Genomic DNA, 15,572 nt, shown 5'->3' with positions numbered 1-15,572 from the left:
TTGGTTAACCCATCAGAGTCTGAGCCCTGTATAAACCAGGAGGGGGGGGTCTACTAAGCTATACGGAATTGTTTTAAGAAGGTCATACCAAGGATCATTTAGCTATTTGATTTTGAATTTTAAGACCCCTTGAAGTGAAAATGAACAATTATTTGATGAACAATTATTTCTGGCCTTACTGCTATTAGCCCATACAAACACATTGAATAACAGATAGTCCTTACTGCTATTAGCCCATAGAAACACATTGAATAACAGATAGTCCTTACTGCTATTAGCCCATAGAAACACATTGAATAACAGATAGTCCTTACTGCTATTAGCCCATACAAACACATTGAATAACAGATAGTCCTTACTGCTATTAGCCCATAGAAACACATTGAATAACAGATAGTCCTTACTGCTATTAGCCGATACAAACACATTGAATAATAGATTCACTACATGGAACAACAGATAGTTTCAAAAACATATCAAAAGGAAGTTTGTTCTGAATTGTCTCTCCTTTATCTGAGAGATATAATAAATATATATATATTTTTTGAACATGTATTTAACCCCATATTTTTGGCATTAAACAAACTCCATATATACTTCCATACATGTTTTCAACTGGTACCGACGGACCTTCCGACGAGCCTTGTGACGCCTGAGCATGTAAATGTTCATCAGAGTGTCACTTTTGCACAGAGGGGTCAAATTAGTGTGAGGGGTCACATCCGGTTCAGATGCTACAGACAGAAGTTGGCAGATCGGCTGTACTGACTTCAGACCAGTCTCATGATACTTGTGGAGGCTGTAGAGCCTCTTTCCAAAGAGGGATTTTTATGGGATTGTTTTATTATGCTAATTAGATTTCCGCGGGTTGCGGACAGCAACTACATAAAAGTGTAGTTGCTTTATTCAAATATTTTCATGCTGGCCTGGTTGTGATTACTTGTTGCAATACACTGCACTAATCATAGAGAATATTTACATTGCACCAATTAGCAACTCTCCCCGCCCCCACACAAAAAAAGTATAAAACATACAGTATATTTAAGGAACTCAAAAGTTGTAATAGTAGAATAGACAAGATGCAATTTCAACATTTTGTAGTAATGTTCAAGTTGCTCAAATTTCACATGAATACACATTAGACATTGCAAAATGTATAGAATTGCAAGAAAGGTCCCTTTAAAACTGCAAAAACAATTCTGCACCCCATGACAAAATGTGTACACTTTTGCAGGAAATAAGCCTTAAAACTGCAACATTTTCTCTCCACCAACATGTGGGGTGTGAACAGTTTGTTTCATGAACAGTGCTTGTGCCAATCGGAAATAGATGTGGCATGTGAACACATCCACTTCCCAAATCTCTAATGACCAGCACATCCACCAGATTCTGTTTCTCCACACCGTACTAGCCTAAACTCTCTCCTACTCCCACACTCATGCACTCTCCATATCTTGTCCTCTGAATAAGAGGTGCCTAGAGGGGTCTTTCTCTCTGTGTTTTTGCTTATCTCCTGACTTTACTATGGTATGCTGTTTATCTAAAGTGTCTTATCCTGTGTTGTGTAGATGAAACAGGCGTCCAGTGTTGACCGGATCACCCTGTACGGCCTCATGGTGAAGCCCATCCAACGCTTTCCCCAGTTCATCCTATTACTGCAGGTATGTGTCTTTACCAGCACCTTCACTGCTAACATTGACAATATAATGTCACATGAGAAAACGAACAGGTAAACAATCTGAGATTAACACCACACAGTGTTTTATGGACCTGATCAAGAGATTGACACATGCGATGATACATTGAGCCATTGAAAACTGCTAAATACATGAGATATGGTATAACACCATGCATGGTTCTACCTATCTAGTCTAACCATATAAGCTTTTCATGCAGTAGGCTTCTTTGTCTTCCTTTACTTTTCCTGTCTCAACATTGTGTGTGGAACGATTTTGCGTACTGGAACTGCAGTACCTCATTCTATCCATAAGTAGGGGTTGATTATCCATGACTTCAAAAGATAAGTTATGAATGTAAATGAGGCATTTTCCTCTTGCCTTAAACTCAGCACCCTGGAGAGGGAGTGTCTGTGTTAAATCATATATTACACAGGGAACAAAACTCAAAGCACTGAAACTCTTTTGGGACTCACACACAGAATATAAGGCCTTATTTATGCAGGTCTACAAGCACACACAGTTGCAGGTAAGCCAGACACACACATAGATCTGGGATGAAACTCAATAAATACTTGGATTTCTTTTAAAGAAATATGAAAATGAGAACAATGTGCTTATAAGGCTCTGGGCCGTAAAAACACAGAAAACAATGCACACACACGCTTACACACAAACCAACATCTCTTCACTTTTGTTTCTCTCTTCACTGTTTCTCTGTCAGGACATGCTGAAGAACACACCTAAGGGTCACGTAGACTGGCTGCCTCTGCAGCTGGCTCTGACTGAACTAGAAATGTTGGCTGAGAAGCTGAATGCACAGAAGCGTGTGTCCGACCAAATAGCTGAGACTCAGCAGCTAGCACGCAGTGTCAGCGACCGCTCGCTCAGCAAGGTGACAGAAACACTGCAATACACATGTACGCAAGCACATACACGCACACGCAGCCCCCGACACAAGCGCACACCGACACACACAAACCGACACATAGACACTGACACATACATACGCACGCACACAGAGTAATCAACCTGCTTACCGTGTGGCTCAACCCCAGAGCCCTTCCTCTACCTCCTCTGTGTTATCAGCATGAGCCAACCACCTATGCATTAGCACACATAGCCATCACTTACATTACATTCCCAAACATTAGTCTAGGAAAGTATTTTTATTCAGAAAAATCATTGCCCAGATATTATGTCCATTATGGCCCCTGAACAGTGTCTAAACACCACGGCAGGGGCGTTTCTTCTCCATTACCACACTGGAATTACAGTCCAGACGCTGCAAATCTGAACAAATGCATTTTTGAATAAGCGGAATTAAGGGGTAAATGAGACATTTAATTGGAAGCTATATCTCCCCATTTCTCCTTGTCCTTCTCCCTATCATTCCCCCCCTCCTTTCCTTCTGCTATTCTTTTCTTCCCCCTCCCTCTCTTTCTCTTGCTCACTTTCTCCCTCTTCCTCCCTTTCTTGTCCCCACCTGGAGGCCATCATCTCCCTTTCTCCCTATCCCTCCCCCTGTGCCTCCCTCTCTCTTTCTTTCTATTGGTCCATGGTGGTGAATTTTCCAGAGTCCTGAGATGAGCTGATTCGGCCAATCTCGTCAGCTCTACACAGAATTCAATTTACTGCGGTGAGACTGCAGAATTTCAATAGGAAGCAGTTCTCTTCCATTATCCCATAACCATCCAATGAAATATTAATTATTTGTCACTAAGTAATATACTAAGTATCTAAGTCAGTGGAATATGGGAGATAACACTGTGAGTGGGAACAGGCTGAGGTTTCCGTTTCACTCTATATCTCAGACACACACACAAAACAGTCACACATGCACACACACTGTTGACACTTTGGACTTTTCAGAGGGCCCTTCCATGATTTACGTCTCTCTGCCTCTGGAGGGTGCTGTAGTTCTGTGATCATAGAAGACAGGCTACTGTTTGACTAATGACTCATTTCCCAAGCCATCTGAACAAAAGCCAAGCACAGCTACTGATTCTCCACAGATATCACAATCCATTTTGTGAGATGTGATGGGATGCAGAGCACTGTGCATTGAAAAATGGACAAAACACAGATTATTATTATTATTATTCATAAAAATTGTATTTCTATCGAACAAACAGAAACATCAGAATGGGACGTTATCTGAGCTGCATATTTGTACTCAGTCTTTTGTTTTACTGTAGTTGTAATGACTCTTTTTTTTCAGAAGATTGTTTTAGAATACATAAAACTGACTGTATTGATTCAGCTGGACATAAAAAATGACTGAACCAAGTAATGCTTTCTATTAGATTACCCTTGCCATATGTACCTTAGGAAAAGTATGTATTGTGTGTTCTCACATACTGCAGTATACAAATACATTTCTTTGGATATTTCCATGTGTCTGTGTATGTGTGTATATAGTGGCGATTTTAGCATGTAAATCTTGGTGGGGCAAAAAAAACAACGCAAAACAATACATGAATTGCTCTATAATGGTGCCAACAAACTGTTCGGGCCTACATAAAGCTGTCCCAACAGCAGTGTCCCAACAAGCAGTCCCAACACCTTACCACTGCTACACCTGGCTATCAGAGGAGCCTTGTCTGGCAGCGAAACAGTTCATTCAGCCTCATTTACTGCCTTTAAAAAAACCAGCACTGATATGGCAGCAGCATACAATACATTTTTTGACTCACCTTGTTGTGCCTTGCTCACTTGAACAGGAAGGTGGCGCGGCGGTCCTTCGAGGGCAAATTTTGTCATCAAAGTCTGCCATTCTCTGGATTTATGGTGCTGGTGAAGTTCTGAATACAAAAAAACAGTCATGAAGTCAGTGATCTTCAGGTCGGAGCTCTAGAAAGACCCGAGTTCCCAACTTGCAATTCCGAGTTAGATGATCGTTCAAAACCTATTTTCCCAGTCGGACCTCGTTTTTTTTCAGATTTCCCAGTTACGAGTTTCCAGTTGTTTTGATTTTGGCAGAAGTCATGCTGGATTGTTTATCCGTTTAAGCTAGGAAAAGAGACCCTTAAACCCAGACATGGGACCACACACCCACTCCACTGAATAGCAGGCTAGTGATTGCTTGCTTGCAGTTAACCACTGATTCTTTCCAAACCACTCATTGTTGAATTTGGGATTTCCAACTTGTTGTTTAATGTTTATGTCCATTGAGCACCGATTCGTTTTATCTATAATTTCTCTGAATTGTTTTATCTTCATATGACAAGGATTGAAAAGGATTTGCCGATAGATTGTCGACTTGATTCATGATGATGACTGCTAGCTAAGATTTTGAAAGTATGATGTTGACATGATCAGTCCAAAGCTACTGTAGATATACCGTGATTTGATGTAATTGTATCTGTGACCAATGACTGAGCCTTCTTGGATGGGCATTGCTAACGTAACTCTATGGCAGCACCCAAATGGCTAGAATTTTGGAGCTCTACCTTTAAATTTTGGAATGACGTAGTGTCCCCATGTGTGACAGAACACTGAGCCAATCACGGTGCAACCAGAGAACATTACCAACCCCTACGCTCCATATTTTCTGCTGGCTGCCCCTCCACCACAGAAAGCACTGAGCTAGGCTGAAACACCTGCATTTTAGAGCTCCCTTACTCAAGAAAGCAAAAAAGAGAGTGTTTGTATTCTGCTTTATTATTAATTTTAAGTCAATCATTTATACATTCTTTTTTTTTTTTTTTTTTACAATGTTTGTATACTGATATGTGACACGTATTAATGCCAAAATAACATGCAAAACAGGCACACACAAAAAAAAAAACAGGTGGGGCTCAAAACACCTGCCCTGACTGACAGGTCGCCACTGTGTGTGTGTCTTAGCATGTGATTGTGTTCTGTGTGTCCTGACTGGACAAATCTCCTTTGATCTGACACTGATCCCCAACGAGACACTCACTTAACCAGTCTTTAGTCTGCCTGCTGTACTCCTTAGCAATTGAACTGAAACCCTGGAGAAATTGCCATTTGTGATGTGCCTTTTGAGACAGTGTCCTGATTGCTCTGCCCCTTTAGCAACTGAACTCAGACCAGGGGTCGCTGGTGCTTTGTAAGACACTGATTGAGACGGTGTATGGGGAGCAAGGCCAGGTCCTGAAGTCTAAGGAGCGCAAAGTCTTCCTCTTCAACGATATCCTCATCTGTGCCAACATCAACGTCAAGTAAGTGGTGTCTCTGTAGAGTAGAGTGAGTTCTGCTAAACAGCTCTACAGTCTGAATACACAAACACCTTCCCAGCTCCACAGCATCAGCACCACAAGGCTCAGCCTACAAAGCTTTACAGGGATATATTTAGGCAAACTGCATAGCAAAGAGTAATAGCTAATAGGCGTTCTCTAGCATTATCTGGAGGAACAGGAGCTTTATCAGCTTTAAACAAACTGCAGGCAGCTTAACTAGAGCAACAGGAGTCCTAGATCGCTGACATAAAATATTTCTTGGTCCCTCTACAATTTATCCTCTATGACAGCACCAGTGTTCACATCGTCTCAGAGCTAAAGGTAAACAGCAAATATTTTCCTCCATTTACAAAGCTCCTGTTTGAGACGTTCATACCTCAAAGCTCTCTTGTTCAGCCTTCAAAGTAGTTATCACCCCATGTTTCGTTCAATTTGATTCCCCCGAAGTTGACTTTGCCTGCCCTCTAGAATCTTGACAAAGCGATCACAACGTTGATTGTATGCGTGATTACAGGAATATATGAATATGAAATTAATTCTGCTCATAGCCGGGGGTCACGCTTTCTGCCGTGAACACAGCTGATCAGACGGATTCTAATTCAGCTCCTCAGCTCTTTATTTGACAATATAAGGAGCTATACCTCAGTTCTCCTCCTGTTGGTGGTTTGGGATTAGTGCTGCTGTTAGGAAGAGAGGGATGCTGGGAGAAACGTTGACTTGTTTGCTTGTTTTTTTCTCTTTTCAACCACCAGGGGGCCCCTTGATATCAGCAGCCTAGTCCCTGTTGGTCCTAAGTACACCGTGAAGTGGAGTGCCCCCCTGCTGCAGGTCCAGGTAGTGGAGGTGGGTCAGGAGGCCTCCCAGGAGACCCTGTTCCAACACGGCGGTGCCAAGCACCCTGGCATTGCCTGTCCCCCAGGTTGGTAAACCTACTAAGTCATCCATCCATCGCCTCTCTATCCCTGTAGTCCAGCTAATCTCATCATTTGGCCAGACTCCTAGTCTCAGCCGCATGGTCTGACTCAGCACAGCCCTCTAATCTGTTTGCTACTGTGAACTATCCCAGTGAATTCTGGTGACGCAGCGCTGTCACTCTGATTGAGGATGTGTTTGTGAAAAGAATAGCGATGATGGTCACTTGGTTCCATTTGCCTGGGCTGTTTTTATCTGCGAGAGATACAGTGGGAAAACAGAGCTGCACCCTCCACAGTCTCATTTCACTCTCTGATAGACCACAAACATATCTGGAGTGGTGTCATCAATCTGCAGAGATTACTCCCTTCCTCTCAAACTCCAATTAGAGAAGCAGCAGCACTAGATAGGAATCTAATGGTGAAACAGGTCTTTTTTCACCCCTCACAAAACTCTGTTGTGCGTACAGATTGGTGGAGAGATCCCTGATAAATGTGCTATGGGAAGGAGATACAAAGCCTTATCATGATGTAATGGAACGGCCTTTAAATATTAATGGCGCCTTTTACAGCAGCGTCTGACCATGTCACGCTCAGTGAACAGCAACAGTTTAACATGGATGCCAAGATTAGGTTTAGATTCTCTGAAGATTAAGCCTTAAAGTCTTAAAAGTTTACTGCAACACTGTGGGATGATTTAAGTTGACATTAAAGGGTCCATCACCTCCTTCTCTCGCTCTCTTCTCTCTCTCTCTCTGTCTCTCGCTCTCTTTCTCAATTCAATTTCAATTCAAGGGGCTTTATTGGCATGGGAAACATATGTTTACATTGCCAAAGCAAGTGAAATGGATAAATAAAAGTGAAATAAACAATAAAAAGTGAACAGTACGATGTGCAAATAGTTAAAGTAAAAAAAGTAAAATAAATAAACATAAGTACTGGTTGTATTTAAAATGCAGTGTTTGTTCTTCAGTGGTTGCCCTTTTCTTGTAGCAACAGATCACAAATCTTGCTGCTGTGATTGCACACTGTGGTATTTCACCCAGTAGATATGGGAGTTTATCATAATTGGATTTGATTTTCTAATTCTTTGTGGGTCTGTGTAATCTGAGAGAAATGTGTGTTTCTAATATGGTCATACATTGGTAGGGTCTAATTGTGTTGCTGTCCTGGGGCTCTGTGAGGTCTGTTTGTGTTTGTGAAAAGAGCCCCAGGACCAGCTTGCTTAGGAGGACTCTTCTCCGGGGTCATTTCTCTGTAGGTGATTGCTTTGTTATGGAAGGTTTGGGAATCGCTTCCTTTTAGGTGGTTGTAGAATTTAACAGCTCTTTTCTGGATTTTGATAATTAGTGGGAATCGGGCTTATTCTGCTCTGCATGAATTATTTGGTGTTTGTCCCATCTTGTGAATTATTGGTTGGTGAGCAGACGCCAGACCTCACAACCATAAAGGGCAATGTGTTCTATAACTGATTCAAGTATTTCTACTCAGATCTTAATTGGTATGTCAAATGTTATGCTCCTTTAGAAGGCTCTTCTTGCATTGTCTCTTAGATCGTTCACAGCTTTGTGGAAGTTACCTGTGGTGCTGATGTTTAGGCTGAGGTATGTATAGGTTTTTGTGTGCTCTAGGGCAACGGTGTCTAGATGGAATTTTTATTTGTGGTCCTGGCAACTGGATCTTTTTTGGAACACCATTATTTTTGTCTTACTGAGATTTACTGTCAGGGCCCAGGTCTGACAGAATCCGTGCAGAAGATCTAGGTGCTGCTGTAGGCCCTCCTTGGTTGGGGACAGAAGTACCAGATCATCAGTAGACATTTGACTTCAGATTCTCTCTCTTTCGCTCGCTTTTTGCTAACTCTTTCGCTCTCTATCTCTCTCTCTATATCTCTCTCTATATCTCTCTATCCTGACTTTTGATTATCAGGATGGTTCATTTTAGAATTTAGCATGGGCCCAATGCAAGCCATCCCCTAAATCATGCCTTTCCAGGTATCTTCCTCTGTGCATCTGCTGTGCATCTTCCTCTGTGCATCTATTGTTCCCCAGCCTGCCACTGCCACATCTATTTATAGTTCCCCGTCCCCTGTGGGGGGTCCGGCCTAAATCCCACAGCTTGGCGAGAAATGGGCTCATTTTTCATCTCCTGCAGGCCCTGATGGCCTTCCTTATTGATGGAGAAGGCTGGCCTTCTGGGAACTACATGGATCTCTCTCTCTCTCTCTCTCTCTCTCTCTCTCTCTCTCTCTCTCTCTCTCTCTCTGTCCCTCCATTGTGCAGAGACACAGGTGGGCAACTGTTTTGTATCCCAACTGTCTGGTCTTGTGCCATCCCCATGTACCCACACACAGGCTTACCTTCTCCCTGCCACCATTACAGAGTTATTTTTTTTATACTGATACTGACACGAGACTGCAATGCTACACTGAATCTATGCTTCATCTACATGCAGTGAGCTGGTGTCCAGGTTTGGATGGGGATTAGTCTATGGCTTTGATACAGATTTGATATATTGGGGATTTGGAAGCAGTGGCTGCTGTAAATTCCCTCAGGTTAGTTCCCAGAGCTGGATGCAGCACCAGCTGGACTATATGCTGAGGATGAAGATTCCTGCTGGCTGTTGTTACATGAAGCGGCTGCCTCTGGGAGGAAGGGCAGGGGCCCCTGTGGGCTCAGCCCTGCCTTGCTGCTTCGTGCCAGTGTGAATGACCGTGTCTGAGTGTGAAAACCAATCCCGCCACACCAACGGGATTACGCTGGATTACAACTCAGCACATTCACCTCTGGGGCTGGGGCCAACTCTAGGCAGGCGGGGACACAGCGGACCTGTGTGCCAGCGAATCCCAAAGCCCCACAGCTACAGGGAAGCCATTGTTTACAGAGACTCACGGCAGGCACACCTCTTTATATTCAGATGTGTCTGTTATTGATCGTGTCTCACAGATGTCAGATGTCTGTGCCCGTCTGTGTGAGAGATCCCATTAAATCAGTGAAGGCTGGTGGGAGTAGTTACAGGAGGATGGGCTCATTGTAATGGCTGGAATGGAATAAATGGAGTGGAGTTCAACGTAGTTTCCATATAGTTGCGTTTGATACCGTTCCATTTATTCCATTCCATCCATTACAATGAGCCCGTCCTCCAATGAGCCCAGCCTCCTCTGCACTAAAGGCTTAAAGGTTACAAAGGCTCTCTTAGGAGAACAATAACTGCCTCTCTCCACTCTCTGACTATTTGTCGATACATCCACACAGCCACCCCCTGGCTTCACACAGCCACTAGATTCCCACAAAGGGCCATGCTTCAGTTACCTGTCTTGTGCCAAGCCGGACTGCTACTTGATTATGTGGTTGTGATGACAGCACAGGACAACGCTACAGCTACATCTTGCTGCAACATTGAATTGTGTTGTGCTCCTGGAGCCTTGTGTAGAGATGTGGACCAGGGCATTAGGGAGGCTGGCAGTGAGAGGTAGAGCTATTGATTCCCTGAGGTTAGAGAGGTAGACTTTAAAGAGTGTGCTTCAAAATCGATTGGTGAATCTCACTTCTAATGAGACACCTGCATTCCTTTTGTTTGGGAAAAGGGCATCATATAGCTCCAAATGGCCTCTCTCTATCTGCTTTTTAGTTATACATTCAGACTCCCGACTTCATTCAGACTGTTCAACAAATAACGGTGCTGATCGATCCTTCACACATTGAACTCCTTTCTAGTGGAACCAGAGTTTCAACAAGTTTTCTTTATCACTTCCACTAGGTATTGTAGTCCAGGAAAGTCTCAAAATGCAGTTCCATTTGGGGATTGTTGTTTGACCTTGAGATGTTTCATAATGTCTTTAGGAGACAAGCATTGATGTGTGTGACATGTTAACTGGTGTAACCTGTTGATGTGTGCACTGTAGTGTGACAGGCTGTGTTGTGTGTAACCTGTTGATGTGTGCACTGTAGTGTGACAGGCTGTGTTGTGTGTAACCTGTTGATGTGTGACAGGCTGTGTTGTGTGTTGACGACAGGGAAAGTGATCCTGGGTCCTCCACGGCTTTACCAGGAACTCAAGGACCTGCAGCACGACCTGTCTGTGGTGGAGGAGGTCACACTACTGGTGGGAACACTACAGGGGACATACCAGGTACACCCCAGCCCACTACTTACTATGTAACACCACCCCACTACTTACTATATAACACCACCCCACTACTTACTATATAACACCATCCCAGTACTTACTATATAACACCACCCCACTACTTACTATATAACACCACCCCACTACTTACTATATAACACCAATCCATCCCAGTACTTACTATATAACACCAATCCATCCCAGTACTTACTATATAACACCACCCCACTACTTACTATATAACACCACCCCAATACTTACTATATAACACCAATCCATCCCACTACTTACTATATAACACCAGCCCATCCTATATCCCACTACTTACTATATAACACTCCACCCCACTACTTACTATATAACACCACCCCACTACTTACTATATAACACCACCCTATATAACACTATTTACTATATAACACCACCCCACTACTTACTATATAACACCAGCCCACCCCACTACTTACTATATAACACCAGCCCATCACTTACTATATAACACCAATCCCCCAATACTTACTATATAACACCACCCACCCCACTACTTACTATATAACACCAGCCCATCACTTACTATATAACACCATCCCACTACTTACTATATAACACCAATCCATCCCACTACTTACTATATAACACCACCCCACTACTTACTATATAACACCACCCCATACTTACTATATAACACCAGCCCACTACTTACTATATACACACTTACCACCCCACTACTTACTATATAACACCACCCCACTACTTACTATATAACACCAATCCATCCCACTACTTACTATATAACACCACCCCACTATTTACTATATAACACCAGCCCACTACTTACTATATAGCACCACCCCACTATTTACTATATAACACCACCCCAATACTTACTATATAACACCACCCCAATACTTACTATATAACACCACCCCAATACTTACTATATAACACCAGCCCACCCCACTACTTACATTTACATTTGACATTTAAGTCATTTAGCAGACGCTCTTATTCAGAGCGAGTTACAGATTGGTGCATACACCTTGTGACATCCAGTGGAACAGCCACTTTACAATAGTGCATCAAAATCTTTTTAGGGGGAGAAGGATTATACCCTATCCTAGGTATTCCTTGAAGAGGTGGGGTTTCAGGTGTCTCCGGAAGGTGGTGATTGACTACTGTCCTGGCGTCGTGAGGGAGTTTGTTCCACCATTGGGGGCCAGAGCAGCGAACAGTTTTGACTGGGCTGAGCGGGAACTGTACTTCCTCAGTGGTAGGGAGGCGAGCAGGCCAGAGGTGGATGAACGCAGTGCCCTTGTTTGGGTGTAGGGCCTGATCAGAGCCTGGAGGTACTGAGGTGCCGTTCCCCTCACTACTACCGTAGGCAAGCACCATGGTCTTGTAGCGGATGCGAGCTTCAACTGGAAGCCAGTGGAGAGAGCAGAGGAGCGGGGTGACGTGAGAGAACTTGGGAAGGTTGAACACCAGACGGGCTGCGGCGTTCTGGATGAGTTGTAGGGGTTTAATGGCACAGGCAGGAGCCCAGCCAACAGCGAGTTGCAGTAATCAAGACGGGAGATGACAAGTGCCTGGATTAGGACCTGCGCCGCTTCCTGTGTGAGGCAGGGTCGTACTCTGCGGATGTTGTAGAGCATGAACCTACAGGAACGGGACACCGCCTTGATGTTAGTTGAGAAACAGGGTGTTGTCCAGGATCACGCCAAGGTTCTTAGCGCTCTGGGAGGAGGACACAATGGAGTTGTCAACCGTGATGGCGAGATCATGGAACGGGCAGTCCTTCCCGGGAGGAAAGGAGCTCCGTCTTGCTGAGGTTCAGCTTGAGGTGGTGATCCGTCATCCACACTGATATGTCTGCCAGACATGCAGAGATGCGATTCGCCACCTGGTCATCAGAAGGGGGAAAGGAGAAGATTAATTGTGTGTCGTCTACATAGCAATGATAGGAGAGACCATGTGAGGTTATGACAGAGCCAAGTGACTTGGTGTATAGCGATATAGAACAGACCTGGGGGACACCAGTGGTGAGAGCGCGTGGTGAGGAGACAGATTCTCGCCACGCCACCTGGTAGGAGCGACCTGTCAGGTAGGACGCAACACCAGCGTGGGCCGCGCCGGAGATGCCCAACTCGGAGAGGGTGGAGAGGAGGATCTGATGGTTCACAGTATAACACCACCCCATAGGTCTAGAAGGATGAGAGCAGAGGAGAGAGAGTTAGCTTTAGCAGTGCGGAGCGCCTCCGTGATACAGAGAAGAACAGTCTCAGTTGAATGACTAGTCTTGAAACCTGACTGATTTGGATCAAGAAGGTCATTCTGAGAGAGATAGCGGTAGAGCTGGCCAAGGACGGCACGCTCAAGAGTTTTGGAGAGAAAAAGAGAGAAGGGATACTGGTCTGTAGTTGTTGACATCGGAGGATCGAGTGTAGGTTTTTTCAGAAGGGGTGCAACTCTCGCTCTCTTGAAGACGGAAGGGACCCAGCGGTCAGGGATGAGTTGATGAGCGAGGTGAGGTAAGGGGAGAAGGTCTCCGGAAATGGTCTGGAGAAGACCAGGAGGGGATAGGGTCAACGGGCAGGTTGTAGAACCGGCCGTCACAAGACGCGAGATTTCATCTGGAGAGAGAGGGGAGAAAGAGGTCAGAGCATAGGGTAGGGTAGTGTGAGCAGAACCACGGTGTCTTTGACTTAACAGGATCGGATGTCGTCACCTTCTTTTTCAAAATGGTTGACGAAGTCATCTGCAGAGAGGGAGGAGGGGGGAGGAGGATTCAGGAGGGAGGAGAAGGTGGCAAAGAGCTTCCTAGGGTTAGAGGCAGATGCTTGGAATTTAGAATGGTAGAAAGTGGCTTTAGCAGCAGAGACAGAGGAGGAAAATGTAGAGAGGAGGGAGTGAAAGGATGCCAGGTCCGCAGGGAGGCGAGTTTTCCTCCATTTCCGCTCGGCTGCCCGGAGCCCTGTTCTTACTTACTATATAACACCACCCCAATACTTACTATATAACACCACACCACACCAACACTTACTATATAACACCAGCCCATCACTTACTATATAACACCACTCCACCCCACTACTTACTATATAACACCACCCCAATACTTACTATATAACACCAGCCCACTACTTACTATATAACTCCACCCCACTATTTACTATATAACACCACCCCAATACTTACTATATAACACCACACCACCCCACTACTTACTATATAACACCACCCCAATACTTACTATATAACACCACACCACCCCACTACTTACTATATAACACCAGCCCATCACTTACTATATAACACCACTCCACCCCACTACTTACTATATAACACCACCCCACTACATACTATATAACACCAGCCCACTACTTACTATATAACACCAGCCCACTATTTACTATATAACACCAGCCCACTACTTACTATATAGCACCACCCCACTATTTACTATATAACACCACCCCAATACTTACTATATAACACCACCCCAATACTTACTATATAACACCACCCCAATACTTACTATATAACACCACCCCAATACTTACTATATAACACCAGCCCACTACTTACTATATAACACCAGCCCACTACTTACTATATGACACCACTCCACCCCACTATTTACTATATAACACCACCCCACTACATACTATATAACACCAGCCCACTACTTACTATATAACACCACCCCACTATTTACTATATAACACCAGCCCACTACTTACTATATAGCACCACCCCACTATTTACTATATAACACCACCCCAATACTTACTATATAACACCACCCCAATACTTACTATATAACACCACCCCAATACTTACTATATAACACCACCCCAATACTTACTATATAACACCAGCCCACCCCACTACTTACTATATAACACCACACCACCCCAATACTTACTATATAACACCACTCCACCCCACTACTTACTATATAACACCACCCCAATACTTACTATATAACACCACTCCACCCCACTATTTACTATATAACACCACCCCAATACTTACTATATAACACCAGCCCACCCCACTACTTACTATATAACACCACCCCAATACTTACTATATAACACCACACCACCCCAATACTTACTATATAACACCAGCCCATCACTTACTATATAACACCAGCCCACCACACTACTTACAATATAACCCCACACCACTACTTACTACATAACACCACCCCAACCCACAACTTACTATATAACACCAGCCCACCCCACTACTTACTATATAACCCCACACCACTACTTACTACATAACACCACCCCACCCCGCTACTTACTATATAACACCAGCCCACCCCACTACTTACTATATAACACCAGCCCACCCCACTACTTACTATATAACACCAGCCCACCCCAACCCACTACTTACTATATAACACCACCCCACTATTTACTATATAACACCACCCCACTACTTACTATATAACACCAGCCCTCCCCACTACTTACTATGTAACACCATCCAACCCCACTACTTACTATGTAACACCAGCCCACCCCACTGCTTACAATATAACACCAGCCCACTCCACTAATTACTATATAACACCAGCCCGCTACTTACTATGTAACACTAGCCCACCCCAATTCTGACTATATACACCACCCCGA

The 15,572-nt window shown here is 44.0% G+C and overlaps 1 protein-coding gene across 1 annotated transcript in view; it reads left to right on the top strand.

Moving 5' to 3' along the window:
- The window catches only part of LOC118399861 (rho guanine nucleotide exchange factor 10-like protein), a 175,388-nt gene that overhangs the window by 21,532 nt on the left and 138,284 nt on the right, over window positions 1–15,572 (top strand). The window contains 5 exon segments of the mRNA XM_052474559.1: window positions 1,569–1,661; window positions 2,401–2,571; window positions 5,718–5,863; window positions 6,634–6,800; window positions 10,808–10,923. Of these exon segments, the coding sequence (XP_052330519.1) occupies window positions 1,569–1,661; window positions 2,401–2,571; window positions 5,718–5,863; window positions 6,634–6,800; window positions 10,808–10,923 (693 nt within the window).

This window comes from Oncorhynchus keta, chromosome 21, assembly GCF_023373465.1.
Source record: "Oncorhynchus keta strain PuntledgeMale-10-30-2019 chromosome 21, Oket_V2, whole genome shotgun sequence".
In the NCBI taxonomy this organism is placed as follows: Eukaryota; Metazoa; Chordata; class Actinopteri; order Salmoniformes; family Salmonidae; genus Oncorhynchus; species Oncorhynchus keta.
This window is presented reverse-complemented; position numbering and strand designations above follow the sequence as displayed.